Source organism: Callithrix jacchus, chromosome 7 (assembly GCF_049354715.1).
Source record: "Callithrix jacchus isolate 240 chromosome 7, calJac240_pri, whole genome shotgun sequence".
Taxonomy (NCBI): domain Eukaryota; kingdom Metazoa; phylum Chordata; class Mammalia; order Primates; family Cebidae; genus Callithrix; species Callithrix jacchus.
This window is the reverse complement of record NC_133508.1, coordinates 55,749,265-55,762,045: the sequence shown is the minus strand read 5'-3', so window position 1 is coordinate 55,762,045 and position 12,781 is coordinate 55,749,265. Positions and strand designations below refer to the sequence as shown.

At 50.8% G+C, this 12,781-nt stretch overlaps 1 protein-coding gene across 3 annotated transcripts in view; it reads left to right on the top strand.

Moving 5' to 3' along the window:
* Positions 1–12,781, top strand: part of TAS1R2 (taste 1 receptor member 2) — a 38,459-nt gene that overhangs the window by 7,540 nt on the left and 18,138 nt on the right. For 2 of the 3 annotated variants that reach the window (XM_017974375.4, XM_017974376.4), the window contains exons 2-4: positions 1,728–2,028; positions 4,614–5,372; positions 10,294–10,503. In XM_017974375.4, coding sequence (XP_017829864.3) covers positions 1,735–2,028; positions 4,614–5,372; positions 10,294–10,503 — 1,263 coding nt within the window. In that variant the 5' untranslated portion in view covers positions 1,728–1,734. Of the gene's footprint in view, positions 1–1,449; positions 2,029–4,613; positions 5,373–10,293; positions 10,504–12,781 lie in introns of those variants that run through there. The other variant, XM_002750356.6, reaches the window with a different exon arrangement.

Sequence of the window (12,781 nt, the reverse complement as noted above, 5' to 3'; positions counted from 1 at the left end):
AATGGTGAAGGTGATGGCACCAGGCCCAAGGCTGGATTTTCTAATGCTGTGATCATGGCGGGGTGTATGAATGTAGTGGTGGTGATGCTGATAATGTTGATAACAGTAATACTGGTGATGATGACAATGATAAAGAGTATGGTGGTGATGACGGTGATGGTTGCTGTGATGATGGTGATGCTATCAATGATGGTGTTGGTGATGATGCTGATGGTAGTGACGTTGGTGATGGGGGTGGTGATGATGGTGATGGTGGTGATGATGGTGCTGATGATGGTGATGGTGGTGATGGTGTTGGTGATGGCAGTGATGACGGTGATGGTGGTGATAATGGCGATGGTGGTGGTGGTGGTAATAGTATTGGTAATGATGGTGCTGGTAGTCATAATGGTGATGGTTGCTGTGATGATGGTGATGCTATCAATGATAATGTTGGTGATGATGGTGATGGTGGTGTTGATAGTGATGCTGATGATGGTGCTGGTGTTGGTGATGATACTGATGGTAGTGATGTTGGTGATGGGGGTGCTGATGATGGTGATGGTGGTGAGGATGGTGCTGATGATGGTGATGGTGGTGATGGTGTTGGTGATGGTGGAAATGGTGATGGTGGTGATAATCATGATGGCAGTGATGATGGTGACGGTGGTGGTGATGGTGGAAACGCTGGTGGCAATGATGGTGATGGTGGTGATGATGGCACTGATGATGATGATGGTGATGGCAGTGATGATGGTGATTGTGATGATATTGGTGATAGGGGTGGTGATGGTGTTGGTGTTGGCAGTGATGATGGTGTTGGTGGAAATGGTGGTGATGATGGTGGTGATGATGGTGCTCATGATGGTGATGGTGGTGATGGTGTTGGTGATGGCAGTGATGTTGGTGATGGTGGTCGTGATGGTGGAAATGGTGGTGGTGATGGTGGTGATGCTGGTGCTGTTGATAGTGATGGTGGTGATGGTGATGGTGGAAATGGTGGTGGTGATGGTGGTGGTGATGATGATGGTGATGGTGGTGATGGTGTTGGTGATGGCAGTGATGATGGTGATGGTGGTGGTGATGGCAGTGATGATGGTGATGGTGATGGTGGTGATGATGGTGCTGTTGATAGTGATGGTGGTGATGGTGATGGTGGAAATGGTGGTGGTGATAGTGGTGGTGATGATGATGGTGATGGTGGTGATGGTGTTAGCGATGGCAGTGATGATGGTGATGGTGATGGTGGAAATGATGGTGATGATGGTGGTGATATTGGTGGAGATAGTAGTGGTGCTGATAGTAATAGTCATGGTGGTGACAGAGATGGTGATGGTGACAGAGATGATGGTGGTGATGATGGTCACAATGTTGTGTGACAGTGATGGCAGTGGTGGTGATATTGGTAATAGGGATAGTTGGTGATGATGGTGATAGTGGTGATGGTGATGATGGAAGTTATAGTGGATAATGGTGGTCACATTGGTGGACATCGGTAGAGTGGTGATGGAGGTTATAGTGATCACAGCCACATGGATAATAGTGTCAGTGGTGGCCACATGGTCAATAGTGCCCCTAGAGATGTGCCATGGTGACAGTGACGTGAAAATTCCAGAGTCTTCTGAAGTGGTTCCTTTTCAGCCAATGCCTTGGCTTTCCTGTGGCAGTGAGGAGGAAGGCTGGTTCTCTTACCCCTCCCTTCCTCACTCTGAATCTACTTCCACCTCATGCTGCTGTGGCCCCTCCAGGTATGAAATGAAGGTGAGTGGCTACAACCTCATGCAGGCCATGCGCTTCGCGGTGGAGGAGATCAACAATGACAGCAGCCTGCTGCCTAATGTGCTGCTGGGCTACGAGATGGTGGATGTGTGCTACATCTCCAACAATGTCCAGCCGGCGCTCTACTTCCTGGCACAGGAGGACAACCTTCTTCCCATCCGAGAGGACTACAGTAACTACGTGCCCCGTGTGGTGGCTGTCATTGGCCCTGAAAACTCTGAGTCTGTCATGACTGTGGCCCACTTCCTCTCCCTCTTTCTCCTTCCACAGGTGAGGCCCCTGGGCCCTGGAGAAGAACATGGAAAGGAGGGAAGAGGAGTGGCTGTCTAGGGGCCTCAGAAGCCACTTCCTCTATCAATCATGGGAGGTGATGCTAGGACTAGAAGCAGGATCAGGACATCAGCCTGAATCTTGAGAAGGCAGCAGCTTATGGCATAAGAGCTCAGGCTTTTGGGGGGCAGATCTGATTGTGCAACTTGGCTCTGAGTCTTGGCCACAGTGAAGCCTTTGGCACATCTCTTAACTCTTCTAGGCCTCAGTTTCCCCACCTGTAAAGTGGGATGATGAGCGTTCCATCACAGGACTATCTGAAGATTAGTGTTCAACCTGTGTAAGTTTCTAGCACACAGTAGGTAGTCAATAATTTTTTTTTCTGAGATGGAGTTTTGCTCTTGATGCCTAGGCTGGAGTGCAGTGTTGTGATCTTGGCTTACCGCAACCTCTGCCTCCCACGTTCAAGCGGTTCTCCTGCTTCAGCCTCGCGAGTAGCTGGGATGACAGGCATATGCCACCACACCCCGCTAATTTTGTATTTTTAGTAGAGATGGGGTTTCTCCATTTTGGTCAGGTTGGTCTCGAACTCCTGACCTCAGGTGATCCACCTGCTTTGACCTCCCAAAGTGCTGGGATTACAGGCATGAGCCACTGTGCCCAGCCTCTCAATAATGTTTTTATAAAGCATCTTGCACAGGAATGAAAACTTGAAGTGCTTAATATTATTTGGTATGCACAAGGTCTGTGCCCTAGTAGGTCCTCAAAAAAGGGTTATTTGTATTATTACTAGTATTATAACTATTATCATCATCTTGATTGAAAGTGCCCAGTGCAGTATGGGTACAGACTATATATTCATTCAAGATCAGCTAGCAAAAGACTTTGCACATAGTAGGCAGTCATGAATATTGCGATTGTTAGTGTTTAATGTTAGTACTTTTACATGAAGCATCTATCTGAGGACTGAATTCATTTTTTCATTCGTGTAACAGATATTTATTGAGCACCTACTATGTGCCAGGTACTGTTGTAGGTATTGGGATATAATTGGCAAGAATATGGAAATCATTGCCCTCGTGGAGCTTCTCTCCTAGCGGGGAGAGACAGAAAATAAGTGTAAACAATAAGTGAGGTAGGATGTCAGAGGTGAGATGTGCAATGAATAAAATAAAAATGTGGGCAGGGTAGAGGGATCTGGCATGTTGATGGAAAGGAGGAGTTGGTACAGGGAGATTGCAGTTTTCAACAGGGTGGTCAGGTGGGTCTCACTGACAACAGGGCAAAGACTTGAGGGAGGTGAAGGAGTGAGGGGGCCAGGAGGGATCTAAGATAAGAGCATTCCAGGAAGAGGGGTTAGCAAATGCCAAGGCCAGAAGGTGCCTGGCACGTTGGCGGAAGTGGAGCTGGAGAGAGAGGAGAAGGAGATGAAACCAGACGGGTGAGGGCTCTGCAAAGAAATGTTGGAGGCCTTAGGGGCCCTTCAAGGACTCTGGCTTTTCCTGGGTGATGTTAGCAGCTGTTGAGGGGTTCTGAGAGGAGGAGTAAAGTGACCTGACACGCATGTGAGCAGGGTCACCGGGCTGCCACGTTCTGCGTAGACTGTAGGGGAAAGTGGGTGTGTCATGTTGCAGCGTAGGCCAGGGGCGATGGTGGCTGGACAGCAGGAAGCGTGGAGCTGGTAGGTGCTGGATGGATACATTTTGAAGGTAGAGCCAAGAGGATTTGCTGATGGATCCACTGTGACCTGTGTGTGAAAGAAGAGTCAAGGGCGTCTCCAGAGTTTTTGGCCTGAGTCACTGGAAAGATGGATTCGTCATCAACCTAGATGGGGGAGGGTGTGGGTGGAACAGGGTCAGAGGAGAGCAGGGCTTTGGGTTGGATTTGTGAAGTCCGAGACATCAGGCAGGCAGGTGTGGTATGCGTCTGGAGTTCAGGAGAGAAGTCCAGGCCAGGCTGTCCATTGGGAGTTGTCAGTGTGGAAGTGGGATTTGAAGCCATGAAGCTGGATGGGACCATCAAGGGACAGGGAGAGCAGTTGGAGACGAGACAGGGACCGAAGCCTGAGGCCAGAGTCCTCCAAGGCTAAGAGGCCATAGAGAAGAGAAGGAACCAGCAAAAGAGATGGGACACCCAGTGAGTTGGGAAGAAAACCATGGAGCACTGGAGGCAGAGGGAAGAAACGTGGCCAGTTGATGAGCCTGATGGTGATGAGGGCGAGGGGGAAAGCACTGTGCTCAGTAAGGGTTTCTAGGTGATGGGGATGATGGGAATGTCACACCTAGCCCAGGATGTGGTTCTTACTAAAAGCCAGTGTGCTGATGACTATGAGGATGATGGTGTATACGGCTTGGCCCAGGGCATGGTACACAGTAGGTGCTCAATAATCATGATGGTGCTGGGGCCCGGCACACAGTAGGTTCTTATTGCATGTGGCTACCTACAGACCATGATGGTGTAAACAACCTCCCTCTGGGGTGGGTTGTACTAGGTGCTTTCTGAATGACGATGGTGAATAGAGCCCTGGGGTGGCGGCAGAGCACCCAGTGAGGCACTTGCTCATGCCATGGCCTCTCCTCTTGCAGATCACCTACAGCGCCATCAGCGACCAGCTGCAAGACAAGCAGCGGTTCCCGGCCCTGCTGCGTACCACACCCAGCGCCAAGCACCACATCGAGGCCATGGTGCAGCTGATGCTGCACTTCCACTGGAACTGGATCAGTGTGCTGGTGAGCAGCGACACCTATGGCCGCGACAATGGCCAGATGCTGGGTGATCGCCTGGCCGGTGGCGACATCTGCATCGCCTTCCAGGAGACGCTGCCCACACTGCAGTCCAACCAGGACATAATGCCAGAGGATCACCAGCGCCTGGTGAGCATCGTGGAGAAGCTGCAGCAGAGCACGGCGCGCGTCGTGGTTGTGTTCTCACCTGACCTGAGCCTGTACAACTTCTTCAGGGAGGTGCTGCGCCAGAACTTCACAGGCGCTGTGTGGATTGCCTCCGAGTCCTGGGCCATCGACCCGGTCCTGCACAACCTCACGGGGCTGCACCGCACGGGCACCTTCCTGGGCATCACCATCCAGAATGTGCCCATCCCAGGCTTCAGCGAGTTCCGCGTGCGGGGCCCACAGGCTGGGCCGACCAACCAGAGGTCTACCTGCAACCAGGAGTGTGACACCTGTTTGAACTCCACCTTGTCCTTCAATACCGTTCTCAGGCTCTCTGGGGAGCGCATCGTATACAGTGTGTATTCTGCGGTCTACGCCGTGGCCCATGCCCTGCACAGCCTCCTCAGCTGTGACCACAGCACCTGCACCAAGAGGGTGGTCTATCCCTGGCAGGTGAGGGCCCCAGGGGGTGGTTGCCATAGAGACTGCAGGGCACCTCCATCCTCCTCCCTTGGGGTTCTAGGCAAATGAGTGTGAAGGGGCACAGGCATCCTGTTCTTCCTGACACATAGCACTAGTCCTCCCTGGTCCCAAAACAAAATTGCTTTTTACATTAATTTAACCTTCAGCATCCAGGATAGTTTGTTCTTGGAGATTCAGGTAGAATTCAGCAGAAGGAAATCCCACAGGCAGCGGGAATGGCAGCCTCCCTCCCCTCTCCAGCCTTTCCGTGGTTGGGAGTCTGGGATGGGCTTGCATTTTCCCCTGGACCCTCTAAGGCCTTTCATCACTTTTATGGGTCTTCTCATGACCCTAGTTCTCTATCACCAGGGTTCAGACAGAGACTTTAGATCTGTTCTTCTGGTTTAGCACACACATCCACATTCACAGGCACACACAGAAACCCCCTACCACGAAGCCTGCTGGGATATAGAAGGTTTTACTCAGGATCAGAGGCGCAGAGGGGATTTGCATTAGAGAGACACACTTTATAATTTGCTATTAGAGATCTCTGTTCTTAAACAATTGCTTGGCTTTTCACAGTTTGGAGCCAGCCTTCCACTCTTGCTCAGCCACCTCCCCAAGCCCTGCCCATCTCCCCTCTTCGTTCTCTCCTTTCTCCCACTTGCTAGATCCCTCTCCCGTCCTCAAATAACTCTTCACTTCCTTAACAGAGCAAATTAGTTTGCTCTGAAGAACTTCTCTTTCTCATTCTATGTAATTGTACCTCTCTATCCCATAACCTCAGATCCTAACCTTGCAACCTTGAACATTTTTCTTTTAAAAGATCGCAGTTATTCTTTAAAAGGAATTCTGCTGCCACTTGGTAAAAATGCTGTGTATTGCTCCATGTCCTGCTACATTAACGATACACATAACGATCATGGGTGCTTTACTGCTCTGCGAGTGCCTGCTAGGCACTGAATGCCTAGTATACATCACATCTAACTCATGACCATCCTGTGAGGATAATCTACAGGTAGAAAAACTGAGGGACAGGAAGTTAAAGTGACTAGCTCGTGATTGTTCAGTGGTAAGTGGCAGACCCTGGCTTTGAACCCAGGTCTGGCCCATTCTGCTGTGGTTTTCCCACTTCGCCTTCTGGGCATCCTCCCAGCTGCAACTGGCAGGAGCTATGATGAAAGACAGTTGGCTCTCCTTCTCCCAGGAGTAGAGACGAAAGGGCACCAATCATAGCAACCAGGGTGCTCTATCCCTTTTGTTGAGCACCTACTATGTGCCAGGCCTGGGGGACCCCCACCCTAGGAAGAGATGAGGTTAGTTTATAAGCTCTGTCTGCCAAGTGCAGCAGGAAGTCAGAATTGCAGCTGTGCACAGGGCACGGGCGTCATCATGGTGGGAGGGGGTCACGGAAGGCAGGACTGATGTAGGGAGTGAGCAGGCACTGGAGCTTCCAGGAGGAGAGTGGGAGAGTGGGGGCCACATGGTTGGGTTCATGTGGCAAAGACTGAGAGGCTACAGGAAGTGCAGGTGATACTGGAGGGCATCTAGTGCCGGGTGAAGGAGAGGGGGCTTTGTCCTAGAGGCAGCAGGAGTTCATAGAGAGTTCTAAGCACCAAGATGACGTTCTTGAGACAGCTCAGCAAGCCAATTTAGGACTGTGGTGGGGGATGATGGAGTCAAAGAACAGGAAGCCCAGCCCACCCCATGTAGGCTTTGCCCGGGGTCTCTGCTGGCATCAACGGTGTCCTTGTGTGAATTAGAAGATGATGCCCTTTTGTGAAGAGAAGTCAGAACAAGATGCTCTTTGCTTCGGATGGATGCAGACCTGTGGCAGGCGTGTGGCTTGGTGGCCTGAGTGGGCTGGACTCCAGCTGTTCCTCCCAGTTGTCCTAACTGGACCCACTCGTGCAGGGCACAACCTGCAAAATGGTCTGTGGTGTCCTTCCTACCTCCCATCCCCCTTGCCGGGTCACACCACGGCACTGTTTATTTTTATCAAAACACATATCCCAAGTTGTTACTGTGTTGATTTTCTTTTTTTGTTTGATGGCTATTCCCCACACCTTCCAAACAGGCCAGTGAGAGCAGGGACCTTGTCAATCCTTTCCAGTGATATCCCAGGTTGCTGGCACTGGTCTGAATGAATGAATGACTGCGCACTTTCTATGCACCAGACATTGTGTTCACCTCTTTATTTAAATTCTCAGTTACCCTCAGACACCCGATGAGCAGACACTGTTTCTACATGGGTGCTCTCCCATACACAGGTGAAACTGAGGTTCGGAGAGGTGACAGGCATCCAGCTAGGGAGTGGCCGGGGGTGGTGGTAGTGGATGGTGATGAAATAGTGCTGAGGTAGTGGGGATGGGCACCCCATGAGAGGCAAGGCAGAGAGAGAGGCCTCAGGGGTGATGAGAGTGGGAGATGGCACTGGGCGGATGTGCGCCTGTGGTGATGGTGGTGGTGGGGTGACATCAGTGGGAGGTTGGGTAAGTCCAGGCTGGCAAATGTGTGGCCATCCCAGTAAAAATGTTCAGCAGGTAATTGAATCATAGAGAGCCCATGCCCTGCACAGCCTCCTTGGCTGTGACCAGAACACCTGCACCAACAGGTTGGTCTACCCCTGGCAGGTGAGGGCCCCAGGGGGTGGTTGCCGTAGAGACTGCAGGGCACCTCCATCCTCCTCCCTTGGGGTTCTAGGCAAATGGGTGTGAGGAGCCACGGGCATTCCTTTCTTCCAGACACATAGCGCTGGTCCTCCCTGGTCCCAAAACGAAATTGCTTTTTACATTAATTTAACCTTCGCCATCCAAGATAGTCTGTTCTTGGAGGTTCAGGTGGAATTCAGCAGAAGGAAATGCCAAAGGCAGTGGGAACTGCAGCCCCTCTTCTCCCCCAGCCTCTCCAGGGTTGAGAGCCTGGGATGGGTCAGGGTTGTGAGGGCTTCTCAGGTTCTGGTCCAATCCTTCTATTTCACAAATGGGGCCCTTGGCACTGGTCTGGCCCTTCCCCACACCCCTCTCTCCATCTCTGTCCACCCCTCAGGCATCTCAGATATGACCCACCCATTCATACATGGTGAGGCAGGTGGTGGGGAGCTGGGCAGAGCTCAGCAATCAGAGCTGGATTGGAATCCCAGTGCTGCCCTACTAGCTGTGCAAACTTGGGCAAATTTAATATCTCCTAGCCTTGGTTTTCTCATCTGTTAAATGGAAGGAATCATATATACCCTGCTGAGTTATTGAGGGGATTTGCAATCATGTATGCAAATTACCTGGGGCAGCATAGAGGCTGAAGGAGCTCCTCTTCCTCCTCTTCCTCAGACTCTGAGTGCCTGACCTCAGGAGAGAGTGGTGGGCTGGAGAGGTGGATATGAGTCTGTCTTAGATGTACAGCCTATGCTGGGGCAGGGGTGGTGCTATATGGGGAAGGGGAAATGGGGTTCAACCCAATGGGGGAACCCCAAGATACCTAAACCCCTGCCAATAATAATCTAGGCTCCAGTCAGGCACGGTGACTCACGCCTGTAATCCCAGAACTCTGGGAGGCCAAGGCAGGTGGATCACAGGGTCAAGAGATTTAGACCATCCTGGCCAACATGGTGAAACTCTGTCTCTACTAAAAATACAAAAATTAACTGGGCATGGTAGTGCGCACCTGTAGTCCCAGCTACTTGGGAGGCTGAGACAGGAGAATCACTTGAACCCAGGACACAGAGGTTGCAGTGAGCCGAGATCACGCCACTGTACTCTAGCCTGGCAACAGAGTGAGACTCCATCTCAAGAAAAAAAAATAAATAAAGGCTTTCCGATCCCTTGGGGGCGATATCTTGGCTCCTCGAATCCAAGGATCTGCTTGGGCAGATACTGCAGGAGTGCAATATGGGCACCCAGGGCCTGACTCCCAGGGGCCTCCACCATCCTGATCCTTATCCTCAGGCTGACCATCTGGTTAGAGCCTCCTTCTTCTTAGCTCAAAGGACCATTGCCCTTGGCCTAGCAACCTGTGCGCATTCCAAAGAGTCTGAGCCAGGACCTCACCCGCCGGGCAAGGAGGGGAGAAGGCTAGGACCCAACTACCTTGGCTACCTGTCTGTGTGTCTCTGAAGGTGTCGCCCAATGAACACTCCCATTTGTGGAGGGAAAATCTAGGAGCCAGATCCTTGGGATATTTGAGCTGGAAGCTTTTTCAGGGTCAGCCCAGCAAGGTTCAGAAACTTGCCCAGAGTCACACAGCAATTTGCAGACAGAGCTGGGACTGGACCTTAGGTTGGAGGATGCCCAGTTCAAAGTGTGCTCTAGTTTGTCCTTGCTGCTGCCTACTGAGAGTGATGCGGGGCTTGAGAGAGGTGAGAGACTGGAATGAGAGCTGACCCTACGGTGTGGGGAGCAGGAAGGACCCAGGGATCAGGGGAGATCCCAGCTGACCTTTGGGGATGACAGAGACAGTGGACTCTGTACCTCATTTATTGGATCCCAGAGGGATGATTGAGGTGACTTCTAGGGAAAAGAAATTCTATCAGCACCTTGGAAGGAGTGCTTCCTGTCTCAGGCTCTGCTCTAAGTCCCTAACATAGATCAATGTATTTGTTTGCTTCCAAGCCCAGAAGATAGAGTTTTTATTGCTCCCACTTTGCAGAAGAGGAAACGGCTACAGAGAGGTTAAGCAAAAGGTCCAAGGCCTCACAGCAAGAGGCAGAGCTAAGGCCTGAACCCACATCTGTCTGATTCCAGAGCAGAGCTCTCAGCCACTGACTCCTAAACTGTCACCTTTTTGGAGATGTATTGCCTCCATATTACAGAGTTGGAAATCAAGGCTAGTGACATGATAGAATCTTTCTCAGGTCCAGGAAAAAGTTTGGCCCAGATTCTGATGCTAGCTCCACTTCCCTTCCCTCTGACCCCACCAGCTGCTTGAGGAGATCTGGAAGGTCAACTTCACTCTCCTGGACCACCAAATCTTCTTCGACCCGCAAGGGGACGTGGCCCTGCACTTGGAGATTGTCCAGTGGCAATGGGACCTGAGCCAGAATCCCTTCCAGAGCATCGCCTCCTACAACCCCCTGCAGGGACGGCTGAAGCACATCCAAGACATCTCCTGGCACACCATCAACAACACGGTCAGCCAGGGGGCCCGGTGGGCGGGCAGGCCTGGGTGTGGGGTCTGGAGCTCATGCTGGAGTGGCTGGGGCCCTTTTCATTATGGACTGAGCCTGGAGATGCTTTATCAATCTCTACGGGGATTTCTATTTGTGGGTGTGTAGTCTGGGGTCCTGTCCTTCCCCCACTGATTGGGAACTATGCATGTTCAGGGCTTTCTAGTTTCCCAGGAAGAGGGGTTGAGGGGCCTCGGCGAGGTCAACACTCACTGAACCTGTGCGTTCCTGGTCTGGTGCTAAGAATTTCAATTCTCATCTCAACCCTGGGGCTGTGGTTTTTGGCACCAGGGACTGGTTTAGTGGAAGACAGTTTTTTCACCACTAGGGTAAGGATAGTTTCTGGATGACTTAAGCATATTACACTGTGCATGTTATTTCTATTATTATTAGATTGTAATATATAATGAAATAATTATACAACTCACCATAATGTAGTATCAGTGGGAGCTCTAAGCTTGTTTTTCTGCAACTAGATGATCCTATTTGGGGGTGATGGGAGTCACTGACAGATCATCAGGCATTAGATTCTCTTTTTTTTTTTTTTTTTTTTTTGAGACAGAGTCTCGCTCTGTCACCATGCTGGAGTGCAGTGGCACAATCTTGGCTCACTGCAACCTCTGCCTCCTGGGTTCAAGCAATTTTCCTGCCACAGCCTCACGAGTAGCTGGGACTACAGGCATACGCCACCATGCCCAGCCTCAGGCATTCGATTCTCATAAGGAGTGCCCAACCTAGATCCCTTGCATACACCGTTCACAGGGTTCATGTTCCTGTGAGAAGCTAATGCTGCCACTGAGCTGACAGAGGTGGAGCTCAGGCTGTAATGTGAACGATGGGGAGCAGCTATAAATATAGATGAAGCTCTGCTCTTGCTCACCTGCTGCTCACCTCCTGATGTGTGATCAGGTTCTTAACAGACCACAAACTGGTACTGGTCTGTGGCCTGGGGATTAGGGACCTCTGCTTTATCAATAGCTGGTAGGATCTCTATTTGTGAGCATATAACCTGGGGTCCTGCCCTTCTCCCACTGATTGGGAACTATGTATGTTCAGGGCTCTCCAGCTCCCCAGGAAGAGGGGTTCAGGGACCTCTGTAAACACTCACTGAACATATGTGTGCCAGGCCCAGTGCTAAGGACTTCAATTCTCATATCAATCCTAGGGGATAGATGCTACCATTCTCCCTGTTTTATAGGTTAGGAAACTGAAGGCACAGAGAGGTTGTGTGACCTGTCTGAGGCCACACAGCTAGTCTGTGGTGGAGGTTCTCTATACACAGCATTCAGGCTAAAGCCTGTGATATGGCTTGGCTGTGTCCCCACCCAAATCTCATTTTGCAGCTCCCATATTCCCCACATGTGGGAGGGACTTGGTGGGAGATACTTGAATTGTGCTGGTGGGTCTTTCCTGTGCTGTTATCCTGATAGTGGGTAAGTCTCATGAGATCTGATGGTTTGAAAAATGGGAGTTTCCCTGCGCAAGCTCTCTCTGCCTGATGCCATCCATATGAGACATGACTTGCTTCTCCTTGCCTTCCACCATGATTGTGAGGCCTCCCCTGCCACATGGAACTGTAGGTCCTTTAAACCTTTTTCTTTTTTAAATTGTCCAGTCTTGGTATGTCTTTATCAGCAACGTGAAAATAGACTCATAACAGCCTGTCATCGGATACTCGTGTTTTAGTATGGTAGCTATGCCTTCAACTGAGTCTGACATCTGTCAGTCTAAAGATCCATTGTTTTACTCTCTTTAGAGAATACACCATCAGAATTCTGCTGGAGTGGGAAGGGATAGAGACCTGCCTTGTGGAGTTGGGGAGGGGATCTAGGGATCTAAAAGTTTCTGGAAGAGCCTTCATCACTCTCTTTTGCTAATAGCCTGCATCCTCTACCCTCCACTCCCCTCCACTCCCCCACAGCATACTCTATCTTCAGCTGCAGAGGTACCTGATGCTGTGAGTTCTTGAGTGCCTTGGGGATTTTTGTGGAGTAAGTTAGTGTGGTGTCTGCATTAGCTTCCTGGGACTGCCATAGCAAAGTATCACAAACTGGGGTTGGTATGGAGCTTTTAAACAAATGAAATTTATTGTCTCATAGTTCTGGAGGCTGGAAGTCCAAGACCAAGGTGTCAGCAGGGTTGGCTCCATCTGAGAGCTGTGTGATAGTCTGTTCCAGGTCTTTCTCCCAGCTTCTGGTGGTTTGCTGGCACTCTTTGGTGCTCCTTCACTGTAGATGCATCA